The following is a 16,110-nucleotide window of genomic DNA, read 5'->3' on the forward strand; positions in this document are numbered from 1 at the left end:
AAGCAGATGGCTTTCCCAGTGTGGGTGGGACCAGCCAGTCTGTGAGCACCCAGACAGAGCAGAAGGCAGAGGAAGGGTGGACCCCATCCCTCTGCTTGAGCAGTATTACCTAACATACAGTACGAGTATGCACTGAATTGTTGGCCAGTTCTCTTCCTTCTTGATGGTCTAACGTGGGGAAGAATAGGAAGAAGAGTCTTGTACCATGTCCCCTCCTCTGTCTTCCTTGTTCCTTTATATTTCACAGAGAGGGGATGTGACCATGGTCACAGCCATAAGGCCATGAAGATGCAGAACAGGGACTGGAGGGGCTGCAGGATGGACCCTGGCTGGTCTAAGGCTTGTTAGCTTGGCCCCCAGGGGTATCTAGGGAACAGACGCGGCCCTAGGTCTTGAGTTTGGGAATGTCCTTGGTCCAGCACTAGTGAGCTTGGGGTGGGGTGGGCAGTGCTGAAGTTGATAAGTGAGCGCTCTCCTCAGACCTGAGCAAACTGCTTGTCCTGGGACCCCATCATCGTATGGTCCTTGTGTGACTGTCCTGCTCCAGAGGAGGTGGTCCCCGGCTTAGCTCCAGGCCCGGGTGTTTAGGTTTGAGTTGGGAGGGAGATGGTTGGCCTTCCTGGAGCCCACAAGCAGCTTTCACTCTCCATCCAGCACATCACCCACGAGCCACCCTTGACCCTGCCCTCCATGCTCAGGGAACATGTTGGGTCTGGGGGCTATCAAGTCTGCTGTCCCTGAGGGTGTAGTGAGCTCTCTGCCAAGGACCTTAGTGTGCTGACCTCCTTACCTATCACTGAGATAAGCCAACCTGAAGCACAGTCAAGCTTCAGAGCCCGCTTCAGGGCCACCAACCAGTTCCTTTCCCCCGATGAGACAACCGAAGTAAGCAAGGGTCAGGTTTCATATCAGATAACCACAGGGGCACAACTGTCCACAGTGGGCAGACTAGGCAGACAGTGCCCACTAACAGAATGGCACTGAGCCAGGCCTGGCCCTGCACATTAGGTTTCTCCTTAATCTGAGCCTACTATGGATATATGTCAACATGGTGTGTGCACATCTATGAAAAACTTGCAGCAGAATGTCTGGAAAACTCTAAGTGCTCAGTAACTACAACGATAACTACCACCATCGCCATCACTGTGATGTGTCTCCCTCCTCTTTGCAGTCTCAGCACTTAGCACAGCACTTGGCATGTGGCAGGTGTTCATTAAGGACGCTTGATAACTTCTATAAAACAGGAGTATCACCCACCGGCCCCTCTGCCTCTCGGGGCTGCCTAGAGCTTGAGCTCTGCCTTCTGGAAATCCACGAGTGTTTCCAAGTACACCGCCTTCACTCTCCATCCTTCCCCTCCGACGGCCCCAGCCCCCCTCTCACTCATCACCCTTGTTTACTTTCCTCATTGCACTTACAACTCCCTGCATGTTTGCCTTCTCTATCTACTTACTGGAATATTTCTGTCTTCCCCTCCCACCCTGCTCCACACACACACACACACACACAGAAACATCAGCTCCGTGAAGGCAGGGGTCCTGTCTGTCTTACCTACAACAGTACCTTAAAGCCCAGGATCTTGCCTAGTGGTGAGCTGAGCAATGAATGTTGAACAAACGAATCAACCCAGGAGCCCCCCTGTTGAGTCCCCCTCCACTCCTGCCACGCAGCCCCCCACCCCATTACCTCTCGGATCCTCTTCTGCCATTCCTCGGTGAATTCAGGAGAGCTGGTGTTCACCTGGCTGGCATTGAGTGTCCACTCGGGGCACTTCCAGGCAGGAAGGGAGAGCATGGCCAGGGAGGGTGCCACAAAAGCAAATGTCCCTCCCTGAAGAATGGGCAGCCTGGAGGAGGGGAAAGGACGCAGTTATCCATAAGACCTTATAGCACTGGTCTGTCACTGGCCCCAAGAGGGGCCTTTTAATCCCCAGTTCTATCTTAGTTTAGTGGCAACGTGAGCCATGCTGCTCAGTATACAGGGTCCAAGTCAGACCGATGAACCCTGCCAAACTCTGCACAGGTAGAAAAGGGGAAAGACCTGCAGATCTGTTCCTGGTCTTGGAGATGCAAACGCAGGAGGAGAGCCGCACCCTGGGAAAGCACATTTGGGGACAGCACAAAGCTCAGCAAACATGTTTCATGGCTGCCACTGTCTCCCCAGTCCCAAAGAATCTTCCCCAGACCCCAAGATCCAAGCACAGCTCACAGGCATGGAGTCCTCCCACCAACAAGAGATGCACAGCCTAAAATCTGGGTTGCCAGATTCCTTTGCATCTTCAAAACTGCACAGCGCTCCCAGACCTCTCCCTCAGGCTACTACTTATCACATGGATAGAACAGGTTTGAGGTCAGTTACCAGGGCATGTTCCCCAGCCAAGCCTCTTGCTCCTGGTCAGCTTCTCACTCTGGCCTCTGTGAGAACTTCTAGAAGGGCCTATCTGACTTGCCTTCCCTTCGAGTTAAACACAGCCTGATAAGTCAACTTCCAACAATCTTCTCTCACTAGAAGGTCAGGGGCCAGGAAGGTTAACTTCGTCTGCCCACCCTGAGCACTAGAACTTGGGCAGGTGGCGAGAAGGGGAACAAAGTGACTCCAGCGTCTTAATTGCATTTGTCACTATGGACACCCAGTTCACACATGTTTTCTTAACAAACTAGAAGGGTACTTCTGAATGCAGGATTTCACAAAGACATCTTAAAAGATTATTCTTGAGAGTGAGCACATTTTATGCAGTGAAAATTTAAAGATTATGGAAGAGTTTGCTGCCTATGTGACCTTTGTATCCTGGCTGAGCATTACAATCAGCGACACAGGGCCCCGCCCTCAGAGGAATGAGTGGGCTTGGGTAGGAGTGGCCAGGCATGGGGAATGCTTAGAGCTCCAGGTGATTCTACTGTGCAGCCAGGGTTGAGGACAACTGATCTAGATCCATAAATCTAGACCCAAAATGTCCCCAAGTAAAAGGGAACACATTGCACAGATAGAGCAGGAGCACAGGGGGTCTGGTATGGGTATGCACAAATAATATTCCTTAATTTAAAAATTATGAATCTAAGTATCTTGACAGAGAAGAGAAATATGCTATACTTAGATCTTTGCAAAGTCCCTTTTGAACTTTTAAAAGGAACATACAAATCCTTATATATGGGTATAACCAGAGAGTACATAATACAGGACTTGTGTTTTAACTTTTTTCTGTAATTCCATATACATGTTTCATTCTTTCAACAGATACTTATTGAGGATATGCTATGTGGCAAGCACTGGATGCTGTGGTGATGGGGACACCACGTTGAGTGAGGCAAAACTCCCACTTACATTCTAGTTATACATTTCTCTGGTAGCCCTTTACTAATGACCTACAGTGACTTACTCTCACGGATTGCTTTAAACACCTTATGGTTATTAAGCTTACAAATGCTCCACCACCTTAGTGCACCACCGCTGTCTCAGCCTTTTCTGTATTACTAGGTTCCAGGAGGGCAGGGATTCACTATTTTTCATTTCTATCCCTCCAGCACTAAGCCTAGTGCTGTAAAAAAAACCTGCCAACTTGGGGTTTTATCATTTTTTTAAGTTTAATAGACATGTAATGAAACTCTAACCAATGGTAATTTGCATTTCATTAAGCTATAAAAGATGTGTGCTCATCCGAGTGATTTTATGTCTATTCTTCCTTGTCTAGAAACTGTCTACTCATTACACTGAATTTTGGGTGCTGTCAAAATATATGTATGAATTCTTAGGATAGCTTTATTTTCATTTTATAGAAATGTTTTCTTTTACTGTATGAAAGAATTCATCCCCAATTCAGAAATTATTTAAGGGAGTATTTCAAAATTTTCAAGTAGTTGAGAACCTTTCTAATTCTGTTCATGTTATTTTCTTTCAAGATTATTACACATAGCTGGGATGATGTAATATGGACGTTTTGCCATTTTGTAATTGTCAAATGCCTTTTATGTTCAAGAGCAAGATGATTTTTCTACTTATTTGCGTCAGTGTACTATCATATCCTGCCTTTAGGTTCACACAATGTATCAATAAGCTCTTCCCTCGTTATTCTGTACTCAGATCTTCTAATTTCACTTGTCATTCTTTCCTTTCCCCCTTCCCACCCCATTTGTTAAATATTCCCATTTCTTTCCCATAACTTTTTATCAGTACCTTTTTGATTGATAGGTAAGTATAGATAGATCTACATACATTTCTTGCATTTCTGCCAGTCTTTCTATGAACTTTCCTGGTACCTGTGTGGAATATGAGCACTCAGAATCCTTACTAGGCTTTCATTGTTCTATGTATGTCTACCTTCTACGGTGACCTTGATGTGTGTCTCATTGCTCTTTTTAATTTCGTAATTAATTTCATCTGCTACCAAGATGGCAACTCCAATTTTCCAAATTTGCACGAGTATGATCACTATTATTCTACAAGTGCCTTCTGACTTAAATGTCCCTCTTGTAAACTATAGCCTGTTGATTTTTAAGAACTCAACATTTTAGATCTAGAAGAGCCCTTTGAAACATATCCAATCTGGCCTTGTCAACTAAAAATGGGGATTTGGGCCCAAGATCCAGACAAAACCAGGATGAGTGCTCAGGTCTCCTCATTCATCACCCAGGTTTCTCACTGCCCCATGACATTGATTAAGAGTCTGGCAGAGACCAACTGCAAGTTTGAATCTGGCTTTACCACTTATCAGTTGTGTTACCTAGGCATGTTGCCCAATTTCTGAAAACAAAATCCTAATAGAACACTAATAGGAGAAATATTATTGAATAATTTAAGGTAATAACAAAAAATAATAAATTACTTAATAAACAAAGACATCTGGTTGAATAAAGGAGAAATATTCCACATCCCCTGAAAGGAAAATTCAATATTGTAAAGATATCACTTATCTCAAGTTAATCTATAAATGAAATGCAATTATAATCAAAATCCCAATGATGCTGTTTTATTTTTAAAAATGATTTTAACACATCTGGAAAATTAAAAATGTAGGCTTCCCAAGCTAGATCACAATGTCATATATATTAAGATTACAGGGTGAAATTGTAAGCCTTGTGATTAGGTCATGTGGCATTCCTGCATATCATGCTACAGTGATCCCAAGGTGAACAAGACCCCCTCTTAGGCTCAGAATTTCCCATCAACCTTCTAAGACCCCACATTAAAGTAGAAGCAGATATTCAAGAATCACCAGACAATCACAGGACTATAGATGACAGAGACCCAAGTAAAGAAACAGATGAAAGTAACTTTTGCAGGGAGAGGAAAATTTTCAAATCCATTCTCATTTATATCATTGGTAGATAAAAGAAGATTTTGCATTAATAAAATAAGAACGGGCTGCACAAAAAGGAAGGAACATCCAGAGAACAAAAAAGCCCTTAAAATTAAAGCAGAAATAAAAACATAGGTAAAAATCTCTTGGACATAAACATGAGCGACTTCTTCATGAACATATCTCCCCAGGCAAGGGAAACAAAAGCAAAAGTGAACAAGTGGGACTATATCAAGCTGAAAAGCTTCTGTACAGCAAAGGACACCATCAATAGAACAAAAAGGTATCCTACAGTACGGGAGAACATATTCATAAATGACAGATCTGATAAAGAGTTGACATCCAAAATATATAAAGAGCTCATGCACCTCAACAAACAAAAAGCAAATAATCCAATTAAAATGGGCAGAGGAGCTGAAAAGACAGTTCTCTAAAGAAGAAACTCAGATGGCCAACAGGCACATGAAAAGATGCTCCACATCGCTTGTCATCAGAGAAATGCAAATTAACACCACAATGAGATATCACCTCACACCAGTAAGGATGGCTGCCATCCAAAAGACAAACAAAAACAAATGATGGCGAGGCTGTGGAGAAAGGGGAACCCTCCTACACAGCTGGTGGGAATGTAAATTAGTTCAACCACTATGGAAAGCAGTATGGAGGTTCCTCAAAAAACTCAAAATAGAAATACCATTTGACCCAGGAATTCCACTTCTAGGAATTTACCTAAGAATGCAGCAGCCCAGTTTGAAAAAGACAGATGCACCCCTATGTTTATCGCAGCACTATTTACAATAGCCAAGAAATGGAAGCAACCTAAGTGTCCATCAGTAGATGAATGGATAAAGAAGATGTGGTGCATATACACAATGGAATATTATTTAGCAATAAGAAGCAAACGAATCCTACCATTCACAACAACATGGATGGAGCTAGAGGGTATTATGCTCAGTGAAATAAGCCAGGTGGAGAAAGACAAATACCAAATGATTTCACTCATATGTGGAGTATAAGAGCAAAGAAAAACTGAAGGAACAAAACAGAAGCAGAATCACAGAACCCAAGAATGAACTAACAGTTACCAAAGGGAAAGGGACTGGGGAGAATGGGAGGGAAGGGAGGGATAAGGGTGGGGAAAAAGAAAGGGGGTATTACAATTAGCATGTATAATTTTGGGGGGCATGGGGAGGGCTGTGCAACACAGAGAAGACAAGTAGTGATTCTACAACATCTTAATATGCTGATGGACAGTGACTGTAATGGGGTTTGGGGGGGTACTTGGTGAAGGGGGGACCCTAGTAAACATAATGTTCTTCATGTAATTGTAGATTAATGATAACAAAAAAAAAAAACGAAAGAAAAAAAATGAAAGCAGAATTAAATTCAGTAGAAGAGTTGGAAGACAAAGTTGATGTAATTTCCTCCTTATAAAAAAGCAAAAAATACAAAGATATAAGTAGGAAAAAAAGGAAGAAAGTTAGAGGACCATTCCAGGAAATCCAACATGCCAATAAAAGTAGTTTAAAAAAGAAACTCAAAGGAACTGAAGGACAAGTATTTGCATATTAAAAGGGCATATTTTGCACACAGTATAATGGGTGAAAACAAACTCATACTATGAGACATAACTGAAAATTCCCAACACACTGGAATTATAAGGTAGTTCTTTCCAGCTTCTGCATTGTGGGAAGGGGTGGTTTACATAAGGTTTTGGACTTCTTAAAATCACATTGGAAGTTAGAAGAGAATGGAACAATGCTTTGAAAATTCTGAATGAAAATTATTTCCAACATAAAATTGTATACCCAGCCAAACAATCAGGTGTGAGAGCAGAATCAAGACACTTTCACACATGCAAAGTCTTACAGAATTTACATCCCCTGTGTTTTCTCTCTCAGAAAGCAATGGGATTATTGTGTTCCACCAAAAAAAAGATATGAGAACAAGAAATCTAGAGCTGAGAACTGACATGAAGGGAATGCCAGCATAAGGGTGAAGTGGCATTTCAGGATGACCTGTATCATGTATACCAGGCATGTACCACAATCATTCCAAATTGCAGCAAGTCAGAGAGCTTCTGGAGACAGTTCATCAAGAAGATAAAACTGGTAGACTACCTGATGTGAGTGAAATTATTAAGAGATTTAGACAACAGGCAAAAAGTTTAAAACTGAATTAGAAATGAGTACATAGAAAATCAAGTATATCAAAAATAAGAAAGATATTAACTCCAGGGAAAACAAAAGTCAGGCAGGAAAGGAACTTTGTGATTCAGCTCCCAATAGCATCATAGTCACAATAAAGTAAACACTGGATATTGATCTATGCTGGGAGGGTGAGAGAACAGGATAGAAAGTATGTTTATATGTGGTAGGAGGTGAGAGCTTTGAAAGAAAATGAGATCATAATCATCCATATTGGCCATCAATCATTAATACATAAAACAGAAATGTATTAATTAGACACTTGGGGGAAAATATCTAAATAACCAGCTTGGAGGGAAGAGAATGTTTTCTTCTGCCTACTAGAAAAAGGGGGTGGATATTTTTGGTGGGGAGTGGAAGTTTGTCTTCTTTAAGCCCATCACTCTCCACTGCCCTGTGTGTGCCTGTGACACCCTCCTCCACGCAAACTGGCAGTAGATTGGGAGCCATTGCCCATCCCCCTCTTTGTTCTGCCCCAAAGACAAGCATACCTGCCCTTTTTTGCTTTAATGCTCTAATGCTAATCATCATAGAAAAACAAACTGGGGAAACAAAGATAAAAGCAGGTAAAGTGACCAAGGTTGAAAAATCAGTAGTTGTCTCCAGGCTGGAGCCTTGATCCATAGCTTCCAGTCCCCCTCCAAGATGGAAATGAGCAGCCTGCTGGACTTTTGCTCTCAGGCACAGATTGAAAGGGTATGACTCCCAAAACATGCCCTGATACTTTTCTATTTTAAATGGTTTTTATCTTTCCCAGTTATAAAGTAATATGTTTGTTACCTTGAAGAAAAATAAGTAGCAAATAAAGAAACATATAAAGAATAAATTTCAATCGCAGTAATTCTACACGCAGAAATAATCATAAACATTTTGTTCCTATCTCTTTTTTAATCTTTAACCAGATAACCTTTACCAGCACACATATAGTATATTCCTTTCATATATGATGTATACCATTCAGAAATAACCTTTAACATTTCCATCAGTCTTTTTATCTATCTTCAACTAGACGAATGATTATCAGTATACATATAATTTCTATTTACAAATTGTATTGGTTGCTCTTACAATAGTGAAAAACTCAAAACAACTTAAATATTCTTTCATAAGAAATGATTAACTAAACTAGAATACAATTATATATCTGAAAATATGAAATACTAAGTGATCATTTTTAAAAAGCGCTATTGTACCGAAATGGAAAGATATTACAATACATTGTATATGTTTTAAAAGGTGGGGGAGGGGTGTTTTTGACCACAATTAATTTTTTTAATCATTAAAAAAGGGAGGAAGACTACAAAACTGTGTAGAGTACAGTGCTTCCTTGGTGTGAAAAATAAGTTTTCTGTGCTGGGCACTGAGCTAAGTACTATGTGTATTATGTAATTTAATTCTCAAGGCTTTGGAAAAATTAAGAAACAGTTCCTCTTCAAAGAAACATGAGGACTCTGAGAGAGAATAAATGTGAATATTGTCTAGGATAGAAAGGAGAGGGAGCGTTAAGTCTCCACTAGGCAGGGCAATATGCTCTGGCATACAGGAACCTGGGGGAGATGAGCCCCCTGGAGAGGTCTGGGGGAGGGACGTGCAGAGTTTGAGGGGCTAGTGGCTAAATGGGGAAGAGGTCAACAGCCGGGACAGATGGAGCTTAAGCTGCTGGAATCCAACCTCGTCTGTGTCATCATTTTGCTCTTCTCTTCTTGAGCCAGTCCAACAGGGGGCAAAGGATGATGTCCAGGGACTTTGCCATGAAATAGTTCGCAATGGGAAGCAGAGCCTCAGGAATGTGGGATGGGGCTGATGAAATCTTCTTGAATTTACAAGGGTCACTGTTTTGTGAAAAATCTTGGGCACTCTGAGTCCCAACTACTTCACTATCAGACAAAGAGCACTTTGTTCATCTTTTCACGGAGCTCCCACACCAAGCAGGAAAGGAGCTGCTAAACTGTGGAACAGCTCATACTGTGTCTGTAGGTAACTGCCCAGCTTAAACCCAGAGGCGGCAGAGCACCAGCCCCCTCCCTCCTCCCACATGGCTGATTGACAGGTCACTCTTCTATCCCAACCGCCACCACTGTTCCTGCTCTGGCCAGAACTCCAATGGGGCATCCAGGGACTTAGCTGTCAACAGGACAGAGGCAAGACGGCTGCACGCCCCTGATGGTGGGCATGGGCTTTCTGCAGAGCCCAGCACTGGGACAGGGCAGGGCCCAGCCACAGGAAAGTCAGCAGGTGAAAAGGACAAGGCCAGGGATGACTCAGAGAAAACTATGCACAAGCAAGCACGAGACATCAGAGGGCACTTTGTGGCGGAAGTACTTGCTCCACACTTGAGATATTTCCAGGAAAACAGAAAGGGAGACGTATCACCTGGAACCACTCCAGAAAAAGAAATTACCAGGTAAAAATCATGAATAATTCCAGAGATGGTTTAAGATGCAGAATTACGTATTGACCATATTTGATTTCCTTTAAGGATGGCCTTTCAAACTTAATGTGCTATTTTGAAATGAACAATGATGTATGACCTTAGATGTATTTCAGAAGTGAGCACCAAGGAAGGAAGGCCTTGGGAGATGCCCCCGAGAACCCTGAAGTCATTTCAGGGAGGCCTCCATCCATGCTGCCCAGGATTGCATCTGCCTCCCCACCCAGGGCAAGGCCCTTGTTAGTACTCATACTAAGAGCAGCAGTTATTGCCTCTTATCATTCCCTTTAGATTATTTCATGTGGTTTGGATCACTAAGAACTTTTGAAATCTTATTGCAACATGAACATTTTTGTTTCTAATGTAGAAAAGTACATCAGTAAACACTGGTAAGCAGATAATAAGCAATCAAATCTACTTGGTCTTTGATTCATAAGCTATCAGTTAAGTTTTACAATCAATAAAGTCTTTGGCAGTTACTCACCAGCATCTGAGAAGGAAGCTTATTTCCATGAGTGAAACCAAATGTAAGTTTATCCCTGCCCCACCTTAGTCTACTGACATTAGCATAATTCTATTTCTTAATTTTATTCCCCTCATTTGCATGTTTAATTAGGGTATAAGTTCTTTGAACCCTAACTCCAGATTAGTTTGTGTTCCTCACAGAACTTACCAGAAAGCTAGGCCTACAGGCACACTGACTACTGACTATCCAGTTGAAATATGGCACTTTGTCATCCTTTCTGTTAACACCATAGGAGTCCACAATATAGGTGTCTGTATAGATGTGGAAAGGACTTGTAGATATTGTATAATTAAACTCCTTCCTTTTGCAGCTGAGAAAATTGAACCTTAGAGAGGGTAAATGACTTGTCTAGATTCCCATAGCACAGAAGCCAGGACTAGAATTCAGGCCTCCAGTTTCCAGGCTTTTCTGTAATTATAATTAATGCTATCTCAGGTTTTTGCAGGGATCACAGACCCAGAAGAACTTTGTGTGTCATTCTCCCTGGACCCGGAGCTGGGGTGGGGGCTCCTGGGAATCCAGGCAGGTTGCTGCAAAGATAACGCTCTCTAATCCTCCTGCAACATTTTATATTCCCAGAACCAATCCTGGAAGTTGGGGAGAGGGGACCCTAGATTCTAGGGACTGAGAGAGAGACCAGAGCACACCCTACACTTCTTTTGAGTCTTTGGTGAGAATAGGAAGAAATCTTGGCCTACAGAGATGGTGACAGAAGAAGGAAGATGGAGAATGGTCCAAAGATGTAGGCACTGCTCTCCCCATTCTGTACAGAGAAAGGAAGCATGTATGTCTTGGTATATCTCCAGAAATGACTTGCAAAGGAAACACTTTGGAAAGTGCCTTTGATTTGATTTAGGCAAAAAAGACCAAGCTAAGAATGAATATTCTCTGGATGCTGTTCTGGAAACAGCTGGTCAACCTTGCATCCATCTATGCCTGGGTGGTTTGATTCAAAAAACTGATTCGAGTTATTTTCTCTTAAGATGGGTCAGGCAGAAGTGCATTGTAGGGGATGCTTTCCATTTTCCTCAGCAGCCCCAGGGCTGAGCACAGGCCTGGCACTGATTAGGTCAAAAGCAGATTTACAGTGAAGGGCCCCTCACTTGCCTGGCTCCTTCTAAAGTCCAGGGAGGGCCCTCTGCAATGTGCTCGCAGCCATGTGTCTTTGTGAACTTTGCAGAAGTAAAATATTTCAGCCACATTTGGCTACAACTACTATCTCTTTCCACTGCTGCCTCCCTAAAGCTAAACCTTGCATCAGATGGCATTTGAAAGGCCAGGAGCACTTTTAGGATCTGGCTAAGGGGAAGCTGAGCCAGGATAAAATTTACAGGATATACAGTTACAAGTGTAGCATGAATTTGAAATTTTTTTGAAAGGAATTATGTACATGATTTTGAAAGGGATCATGTAGAATTCCTGTGTTTGACAGCCCTGTATGGCACAAAGCCATAGCAGTACTACAGTCTGTGTGTGCAGACATGATAATGCATCCTGACCAGAAGCTGTGACAAACAAGTTTGGACTAAGCCACTGTAGGAGGATGACAGAATTATCTTCCCTTCTCTTTGTAAAATGAAGAGACAAAGAGTACAGTCATATAATGTAGGAGGAAAAGTATTTTAGAGGAGTATAAGAGAGTTAAATAGTGAAAAATATCATACTGTAATTTTGAATTTGTAGTGTTTCTCTGCTTTTTCAAGTTTGTGACTTGTGATTTTTTTTTCAGTTTAATAGTGTTCTGTTTTGTAAATAATTTTGTATTCATAATTTTGTGTTCTTTTTCTTAAAGAGGACATCAAAAGCTATATAAACTTATAAACATCAGGCTGAATAAATCCTGTGCTGTCCTTGGACCAGATGCTAAATAAGTGTTAAAGGAGGAACACACAGGACTCACGGATAGGAGGCGAGGGAGCTGAGCAGGAAAGTTCTGGAAGACCCATAGAGAGGAATCTCCTGAGCAGATGGTAACCCAAGAAGCTACTGTGCAGGGTTTAGGGAATCAAGGTGGGGGGCTGGGAGTGGTGGTTGAGACTGTGAAGAGAGGATTTGTGGAAATGAAGAGGTCCAAAGATACATTTTCCAGGCTTCACAGTTTGCCTAAACAGCTCCAGAGCAATAGGGCTCATTTCACTGAGGCTACATAAAAACCTGATGGATGTGATGATTTAGAAAAAGTGATGATTCCATTGGTTATAACATTGATCACTTCACTGATACTGTAAGGGAGCAAAGACACATTATCACTGGCCTTATTTTACAGGACCTACACCACACAGCTGGTTCAGTGACTCTCTTATCCTGTGTATGCAGAACAGAGCTCCTCTTCCCTGCTTCATTGGGAAGCTTCCTGAATAGGAGTTGCTGTATTTGTTGCCCTGGTGGGTCAGGGCTGGGCATTTGGCTTACACTGTACCAGTCAGAGCTCTTCCCTGGAATTTCAAAATGTGGGAGTGGCCGAGCTGTACTCACATGCTTTGGGTAGATCATTGTGAGGACTGCCAGCAGCCTGGCGATAGTCAGTACAGGAAGCCTGTCCACAAGAATGAAGCGCAGGCACTGACAGAGCAATGAAGAGATAGCCCTGTCTTCAGACTAGGAAAGGAGAGCCCCTGGCACTTAGCCCAGTGCTCTAGAGGACTCCCCTCTGGCCTCCTCTTGGGAGGTGTCTGCAGAGTCAAGCAGATACATCCGCCTCTAGACTGTGCACCCTTCCCCTTTGAGTCCCAAGAATTCTCTACTCAGATGGCCCTGAGCCTCTTGCAGAGCCTGTTTAGACTTCTTTCCCAGGTCTGTACTGCTGAAGGCAGACCATGATGCAGATATGCACATCCCTAGACCTGAAGGATGGCTAAGGGTCAGCTTCTTGGGGAATATGATAAGGGGTGATGGCAGATAGATCTTGGATATGCAGCTTGAGATATCCACATTCACACATGTGAGACCATTTGTGACCAGGAGCAAAACTTGAGGTGGGAAGGTCACCAGCTTCGGACTGGCCCTCCCCATGCCACCAGGTTTAAAAACAGAACTTCAAGATGTTAGGGAATTCTCAATTCAAAGCTGGCCTTCCCGGAAGGATGATTAGAACATATTTTATTTAAGAGTGTTTAAGCTTGGTTATAGGTTTCCAATATTTAGACAGAGAGTGTATGGGTCTCTATTTGTGCTCTTGCCCTGTGTCTCGCAAATATTAGTAGAGACAAAAGAAGGAGCAAAAACCCCAGAGGCATTTGAGTCTCTGGTTCAACATGTTCCTGATGCATGATGTGCCCTGCCTTTCTCTTGGCTCGATCTTATAAGTTAATAAAGAACAAATTTTTAACTAAGTTAATCTGGATTTGTGTTTCTTTGATCAAGAATCTTAGCTAATATAGACAGTAAGTGTTGGAGCTAGGATTTGAACCCAGGCTCTGATTCCCAGTCCTGTGCTCTCTCTATCATGTCATACCCGCTTCCTAACCATCTCACTGGCTATAAGCTAAGCAAATCTTGCTACACCTGTCAGGTAAAAGTCAGAACTCATGGGAAGGAGTTTTACCTACCTGACTCCAAAAAGCACTTGCAGTAGAGTGCAGATACCAGAAACAAAGAAAATGGTGCTGATGAGGTAGCTCTGGGTTAGAGGGTCATGCTGCAGACACAGGTCCTTGGCCAGTATAAGTGGCACTGCCACAATCCCCCCCAGGGCTGTGAGGAAGTGCTGTGGGTAGAGCAGAAAGTAGACAGTCATGTAGATGCTGTGGCTGCATACTCCCTCATTCCCACTTCTACTGTCAGAAGAAAGAGCTTGGCCTCTGGTCTCATAGGATCTGGCTATAAGTGACAGGCAGAGATATAGGCAAGCAGTGGGAACAAGGAAGTCCTGGCAGCAAGAAGCAGGAAGCTAGCCAGAGGCTTGGAGTTCAAGGGAAGAATCCTAGCACTGGGGACCTACATCCTGAGTAAGAAGCCAAGACATAACCAGAACCAAGGAGGAGGCTTTAAGAACAAGAAATCAAGAGGCTCAGTATGAAAACAGGGTACAGAGTGAGGGAAAGACCAATGCTCAGCAAGGCCTAAGCACATTCTCCAGGACAGATCATATATTAAGTCACACAACAGCCTTAGCAAATTTAAGGTTGAAATCGTACCAAGTATCTTTTCCAACCATAATGGTATGAAAATAGAAACAAATAACAGGAAGAAAACTTTAAAATTCACAAATTTGTGGAACTTAAGCAACGTACACCTGAAGAACCAATGGGTCAAGAAGAAATGAAAAAATATCTCGAGACAAACAAAAATGGAAACACAACATACTAAAACTTACAGAATGCAGCAAAAGCAGTCCTAAGCAGGAAGTTTACAGTGATAAATATCTACATTTAGAAAGAAGAAAGATCTTCAAACAACCTAATTTTACACCTCAAGGAAATAGAAAAAGAAGAGCAAACTAACCTAGTTATTAGCAGAGGGAAGGAAATAACAAAGATCAGAGCAGAAATAAATGAAATAGAGGCCAGAAAAACAATAGAAAAAATTAAGGATACTAAGAGGTGTTTTTTGAAAAGTTAAACAAAGTTGACAAATCATTAGCTAAACTAAGAAAAAAAAGCAGAGGGAAGATGGCGGCGTGAGTAGAGCAGCGGGAATCTCCTCCCAAAACCACATATATCTATGAAAATATAACAAAGACAACCCTTCCTAGAATAAAGACCAGAGGACACAGGACAATATCCAGACCACATCCACACCTGAGAGAACCCAGCGCCTCGCGAAGGGGGTAAGATACAAGCCCCGGCCCGGCGGGAGCCGAGCACCCCTCCCCCCAGCTCCCGGCGGGAGAAGAATAGGCAGAGCAGGAGGGAGACGGAGCACAGGACTGCCGAACACCCAGCCCCCACCATCCGGGCCAGAGCGCAGACACAGTACGTGCCCAGGGGGCCCTGGATGCTAGGGAAACAGGGCAGCAAGAACAGTGCGCGGGCACCGGAGGCCGGGCGCCGGAGGACATAAGAAAAGCGCGCGACCAATTTTTTTTTTTTCTTTTTGCTGCTTTGTTTTGGCGAGCGCTTTTTGGAAGTCTTAAAGGGATAGGGACCCCAATACTAGGGAAACAAGGCAGCAAGAACAGTGAGCGGGCACTGGTGGCCTGGCGCAGGAGGACACCAGAAAAGCGAGCGCCCATTTTTTTTTTTCTGTTTTGTTTTGGCAAGTGCTTTTTTTGGAAGTCTTAAAGGGATAGGGACCCCAATACTAGGGAAACAGGGCAGCAAGACCGGTGAGCAGAGGCCTGAGGCTGGCGCCGGAGAATAAAGAAACACGAGTGGCCACCTTTTTTTCTAATAAAAAAAAATTTTTTTTTTTAATTTAAAATTTTTTTTCTTTTTTTTTTTTGGTGGTCGTTGTTTTGTTTTGGCGGGTGCTTTTTGGAAGTCTTAAAGGGGCAGGGTGGGACACTTAATCCAGAGGTAGGGAATCCGGGATCTCTGGGCACCCTAACCCCTGGGCTGCAGGGAGCACGGAGGCCCCTTACGGAGATAAATAGCCTCCCAGCAGCTCCTGCTCCAACGCGACTCCACCATTTTGGAGTAGCTGCCCGAGCCAGGCCACGCCCACAGCAACAGCGGAGATTAACTCCATAGCAGCCGGGCAGGAAGCAGAAGCC

The 16,110-nt window shown here is 43.1% G+C and overlaps 1 protein-coding gene across 1 annotated transcript in view; it reads right to left on the reverse strand.

The window, feature by feature from the left end:
* LOC118922600 (solute carrier family 23 member 1-like) overlaps window positions 1-16,110 on the reverse strand; it is a 47,221-nt gene that overhangs the window by 13,864 nt on the left and 17,247 nt on the right. The window contains 2 exon segments of the mRNA XM_036905544.2: window positions 1,687-1,846; window positions 14,006-14,163. Coding sequence (XP_036761439.2) covers window positions 1,687-1,846; window positions 14,006-14,163 — 318 coding nt within the window.

The sequence above is a fragment of the Manis pentadactyla genome, chromosome 7, assembly GCF_030020395.1.
Source record: "Manis pentadactyla isolate mManPen7 chromosome 7, mManPen7.hap1, whole genome shotgun sequence".
Classification (NCBI taxonomy): domain Eukaryota; kingdom Metazoa; phylum Chordata; class Mammalia; order Pholidota; family Manidae; genus Manis; species Manis pentadactyla.